At 39.7% G+C, this 6,502-nt stretch overlaps 1 protein-coding gene across 1 annotated transcript; it reads left to right on the forward strand.

Annotated features, from left to right (window-relative positions):
* The first annotated feature begins 5,604 nt into the window (after nt 1-5,604).
* Nucleotides 5,605-5,973, forward strand: LOC140159577 (uncharacterized). The gene has a single exon (XM_072183068.1). The coding sequence runs from the start codon at nt 5,605-5,607 to the stop codon at nt 5,971-5,973; it is 369 nt and encodes a 122-aa protein (XP_072039169.1).
* Nucleotides 5,974-6,502: the final 529 nt, after the last annotated feature.

The following is a 6,502-nucleotide window of genomic DNA, read 5'->3' on the forward strand; positions in this document are numbered from 1 at the left end:
CACTTTTGTAGCATTTTTTTACAGCTTTTTCAGATATAAAATGTATCTATTAATGACAAAATTGGTGGCGCTATTTAGTTACTGGAAATTAATCTTTCGAGCTTTTAATACATATAATTCCTTTTATTGTTTGATAAAATATGTTTATAAAATTTCCTTGTTGCTTGTTTCACCTATTCCAGAAGTTTTAATGGCAGTAGTAATCACCTACTCCTTGCAAATAAAGAAATATGATTAGGATAAATAGCGCCATCTATAGTTTCCATTTAGTTAATAATGAAGCCAATTCCATATACGTCAAACAACCGTGTATCTACTGCTGTTAGCACACTTATACTTCATCCACTATCTACTGCTGATAGCACACTTATACTTTATCTACTATCTACTGCTGATAGCACACTTATACTTCATCCACTATCAACTGCTGTTAGCACACTTATACTTCATCCACTATCTACTGCTGATAGCACACTTATACTTTATCTACTATCTACTGCTGATAGCACACTTATACTTCATCCACTATCTACTGCTGATAGCACACTTATACTTTATCTACTATCTACTGCTGATAGCACACTTATACTTCATCCACTATCTACTGCTGATAGCACACTTATACTTCATCCACTATCTACTGCTGATAGCACACTTATACTTCATCCACTATCAACTGCTGTTAGCACACTTATACTTCATCCACTATCTACTGCTGATAACACACTTATACTTCATCCACTATCTACTGCTGATAGCACACTTATACTTCATCCACTGTCAACTGCTGTTAGCATACTTATACTTCATCTAGTATCTAATGCTGATAGCACACTTATACTTCATCCACTATCTACTGCTGATAGCATACTTATACTTCATCCACTATCTACTGCTGATAGCACACTTATACTTCATCCACTATCTACTGCTGATAACACACTTATACTTCATCCACTATCTACTGCTGATAGCACACTTATACTTCATCCACTGTCTACTGCTGATAGCACACTTATACTTCATCCACTATCTACTGCTGATAGCACACTTATACTTTATCTACTATCTACTGCTGATAGCACACTTATACTTCATCCACTATCTACTGCTGATAGCACACTTATACTTCATCCACTATCTACTGCTGATAGCACACTTATACTTCATTCACTGTCGATAGCACACTACTTCATCCACTATCTACTGCTGATAGCACACTTATACTTCATCCACTATCTACTGCTGATAGCACACTTATACTTCATCCACTATCTACTGCTGATAGCACACTTATACTTCATCCACTATCTAGTGGGAGCACGTGTGGCCGAGTGGATAAGGCGCCCGACTCATAATACATAGGTTGTGAGTTCGAGCCCCGCTCATGCCAACGTGTTGTGTCCTTGGGCAAGGCACTTTATCCTCATTGCCTACTGGGGGATGTGGTTGGGTTGGATTGGATATTTGTATAGTTGTTTGTTTCAATGTTGCAATATTGGCGCTGATTAAGCTGCTGCCTGCAAATTGCATTGTGTCTGTTTAGGTGTGTTTAATGTACAATTCTAGCAATTTGACCTGCAGGTCACCATTAGAGTTTGAAATAAAACCTTCCACTATCTACTGCTGATAGCACAATTATACTTCATCCACTATCTACTGTTGATAGCACATTTATACTTCATCCACTATCTACTGCTGATAGCACACTCATACGTCATCCACTATCTACTGCTGATAACACACTTATACTTCATCCACTATCTACTGCATGATTATTTTATCTATAGACTTTTATATACTGATTTTCTGTTTGCAATCCACAAACCACCAAAGTAGTCTGAACTCAAAAATAAATTGTGCATCAATCAATAAACAATGTTATAAAATTTACACACACATGTTTTGCAACTGTTCCAAAATATTTAAACCTGTTACAAATTCAATTTACAAAGTTAAATTTAATATATACCTTGAAGTATGTACTTTTCAAAATCTAATATTTTCCTTGATTTTAAAAATAACCCATGCATGATTTTTCTTTTAATTTACTCATCTATTTAAATGCCTTTGGGGAAAAACAATATTTTCAGGCAAGAAACCACATTACTTGCTACATTCATGAATATCTTATCTATGCAAATCAGAATGAAATGGTGCACAACACACAGGATAATAATGCTCTGCGTGCTAGCCATAGGCTTTAACATAAAAAGTCCAAGTTTTGAGATATTTTGTCAAAATATAAAGAGCTATCTTTAGAACCACTGAAGCAATACTAGGCTTGTTTGTACTCATTCTAATGCATTTTTCATGTTGATTCCAAATGGTCATGAAAATGTACAATTCTGAAATTTTTGATTTTTTTAAAGAAAATTTAAAAATTGTCGTCTGCAGGTGACACCCGCGTGGAGAGAGTTAATCTCTGCAACATATGGACTTCCAAAATCCAGATCAATGTGGATTTGCATAGTGGCTGTAGACTAATTTATTAATTTGTATTAAACAATTCATTGATGTTAACACTGGTAGTAGCCATTACTGCCAGTAGACAGGAAGTAGCGCCCTCTGTCTCGGCAGCACGCACTTTTTACATCGCTCGGAGAAAATGTTCCATATTTATACAATTTTTGCAGATTTTGAACTATTTGAATTCTTAGAAGTATATTGATGGACTTGTAAGTACTTTCTAACACTTCGCTGATATTTTTGTGCTGAATTGGTATCCATTCGACCAAGTTTTTAGAAGTTTTTATATAAGACTGTGAACTGATCATGTGTATTAACGCTATATGCTGTGTACTACAACGTACGTTGATTTAGTAATCATAGTACTTAGACTCGTTCGTCATGCGACCACTTGCCTATAACAGAGACCATGTCATCCAAATTGGCAAAGGTGTGAAAAACAACTCACTTAATCGACTCGATGAGTTATTATGGACCAAATTGCGCGAGTTAAACATCGCCCGGGTAACAAAGCGTGGCTGCCGTGGTTCAGGGAGCAAGAATCGTTACATACGTAATTCCACATCTAAGTCTGCTCTTAACATGCTTAAGGGCGTGCATCCGGAAAATTTGATCCAAGTTCCATTCGTCTCAAAGACAAACACATCTCATCTTAAATGCAACTTTGTTCACTGGAACGCACGATCCATGAATAATAAAACTACTTTGATATGTGATTATATCATGTCAAATCACATTGACATAATGGCAATTTCTGAATCATGGTTATATGGTGATGATAGAGACAAAAGAACAATAGCCGATGTGAAGAGTATGCTACCTGATCATGATCTTTACCATCAACCACGTAAATCAAGAAATGGAGGTGGTGTAAGTGTCATCATTAAGAAGGGATTTACCGTTCATGTGCACGAAACCCTTCATTTCAATACATTTGATTATCTGGATATGACAATTGCATCAGGATCTTCTGCAATGCGTCTTCTCACATTCTATCGTCCGCAGTACCGTGCTCGAAACAAGCCTACAACATCAATGTTTTTCACAGAGTTCGGCACTCTGCTTGAGTCTGTAACTTTGATTACCAATACAGTTGTCCTGGTCGGAGACTTTAATATTCATGTCGATGATGAGGAGGATACTGAGGCCAGGAATTTTCTGGAGATCCTTGAGGCTGCTGGGCTTCACCAGTTGGTAGACTTTCCTACACATGTTGCAGGCCATACATTGGATCTTATCATCACACACTGTGACAACGATGTCGTATCTGATTTGAGACCCGAGCATGCACTCTTCTCTGATCACTTTGCCTTCAAATGCAGGTTAAACGTCAAGCGACCTGCTGCTACAAAGAAGACTCTGTGTTTTCGGAAATTCAAGAACTTGAAAGTTGACCGAATTCTCTGAGGATATTATATCGCCTTCGCTTATTACTGCTCCTGCCGACGATGTAGACGGGCTTGTAAATCAATACAATGCCACTCTTGCTAAGCTAATTGATCACCATGTACCAGAAAGGACAAAGACCATCTCCCTTAGACCTCACGCGCCCTGGTATCACGGATGCTGTTCGCGATGCCAAGCGTAGTAAAAGGAGTTTGGAACGTCGCATGGTTAAATCTGGTCTTCAGGTGGACAGGCAAGCTTACAAGGAACAGTGTAAACAATATCATGCCATGCTTGAGGACTCAAAGACTCAGCACCATAGAGCTGAAATCGCAAATTGCAACTCCAAGCAGCTGTTCAGTACCATTAACAAGATTTGTGGTCTCAAATCGGCTACGGTTTTACCATCAGGTGAGGAGCAAGTCGTCAATGCTGATCGCTTTGGGGAGTACTTTACCGGCAAGATTTCTGCCATAAGAGCAAACTTAGACAATTCCGACACACAGCCGTCTGTTACAAAGGACAATAACCGTGCTTGTCCTGTATCTCTATGTCAGTTTCAAGAACTTTCTGAACAGGAGGTCAGGAAAATTGTCACGGACATGCCATCAAAATCCTGCGTCCTTGATCCGCTACCTACCTGGCTTCTGAAGCGTTGCCTTGATCACCTCCTTCCTGCTCTGACAAAAATCGTTAACTTCTCCCTGAGTGAAGGCCATGTTCCTGACTGTATGAAGGTTGCTTGTGTAACGCCTATCATCAAGAAGGCTAGCCTTAATCCGGAGGTTTTGTCCAACTACAGACCTGTTTCAACCTGAGCTTCATCTCCAAACTGAACGAAGCGCGCTGTATGTAGTCAACTGCATGAACACCTTGCCTCTAACAACTTGTACGCACCGCACCAATCTGCTTATCGACCCAATTGTAGTACCGAAACAGCTCTTCTGCGCCTACAAAACGATCTTCTCTGTGCATTGGACAGTAGGAAGGATGCAGTCCTTGTCCTCTTGGACTTATCGGCGGCATTCGACACCGTTGATCACGGTATACTTCTCAGTCGAATGCAGTCCAGGCACGGAATTACCGGTACTGCACTACAGTGGTTTGAGTCCTACAACACAGATCGGGTGCAGTCGATTGCAGTTGGTTCTCAAGTTTCTCAATCTCATAAACTTATTTACGGCGTTCCGCAAGGATCGGTGGTTGGACCTTCAAAATTCACCATGTACAGTGCCCGCTTGAAGATGTGATTTCTGGACATGGTATCAATGTGATCTCTTACGCGGATGATACACAGTTGTACTGTTCATTTTACCCTGATGAAAGAGATGCTGCCATTTCCCGGTTGTAGCGCTGCATTGCTGATGTTAAGCGTTGGTTGCTACTGAACAAGCTTCAGCTCAATGATAGCAAGACTGAGGTAGTACACATCACCTCTCCTTTTACACTCACTGACCCCATTAGTGCTATCTCTATCGGACAAAGTGATATTTTACCATCTACTCAGGTCCGGAACCTAGGGGTCACATTTGATCATCACCTCTCCTTGAAAGCACATGTGAACAAACTGTGCCAGGCCGCTTCTCTTGCCATTCGCTCTATTGGACAAATCCGCAAGTATCTCGACCAAGAGTCAACAGAGAAACTTGTCCATGCATATGTTACATCTCGACTCGACTACTGTAACTGCCTCCTGTATGGCCTACCTGATAAGCTCATTTCCAAATTGCAGAGACTTCAAAATTCGGCATGAGACTTGTTACAGGCGCAAAGAAACGTGATCACATCAGTCAAGTCATAAGAGACCTTCATTGGCTCCCTATCAAGAAACGCATCATCTTCAAACTTCTTCTGATCATATACAAGGCTCTCAACAACGCTGCTCCAAACTACATAACCGAACTGCTCAAACCATACCATCCTATTTCTAGCCTTCGTTCCGCTTCTCGCGAGCTTCTCGTCGTCCCAAAAAGCAGGACTAAATCATTCGGCGACAGGGCTTTTTCCATCGCGGGCCCCAACCTGTGGAACAGTCTACCAATGGACATTCGCAAAGCAAGATCTGTTGAGCAGTTCAAGTCATTGCTAAAAACATACCTGTTTAATTTGGATATCTAATTGTTCTTATATATGTGTTTCATATTTTTATTGCTTGCATATTATTATGTTGTTTCTGGTGCTATAATTGTATACATATTCATAATGATATGATCGTTCTGTATTTCATGAGGGTATTTTCTTTGCTTGACGCCACGTTTTCCGCATCTTTCATCCTCGTGCAATATTGTTTGATCGTTTTGGATCTGTTCAAACTGTCTTATATTTATTATGTTATATTTTTTATGCTATATGTATTGCTTATCAATATGCCTGTGTATTAGCTTTTTGTAGTGGTTTGAGCTATATTGGTGTTGTTCTGTCTTTTGTGTTATTTGTCCTGCCTTGAACGGGTGCAACATCGGTTTTCTCTTCCCACGGCAAATAGTGTTGTTTTTTAAATGCATTTCTGTTTGGCTTTATTTAATTGATTGCATCATTAATTGTTTAATTTTAATTTTTCTAGTGTCTCCGGTTCTCGCGGCCTGCTGCTTATGCTTCTTTTGCCTCTCCCCGTTCAACACTGCGTAAAGCACGTCTGGTGGTGGTT

Source organism: Amphiura filiformis, chromosome 8 (genome assembly GCF_039555335.1).
Source record: "Amphiura filiformis chromosome 8, Afil_fr2py, whole genome shotgun sequence".
NCBI lineage: Eukaryota > Metazoa > Echinodermata > Ophiuroidea > Amphilepidida > Amphiuridae > Amphiura > Amphiura filiformis.

Bases quoted from the DNA above. Each gene is read 5' to 3' on its own strand.
- LOC140159577 (XM_072183068.1), top strand. From the start codon at position 5,605: ATGAGACTTGTTACAGGCGCAAAGAAACGTGATCACATCAGTCAAGTC.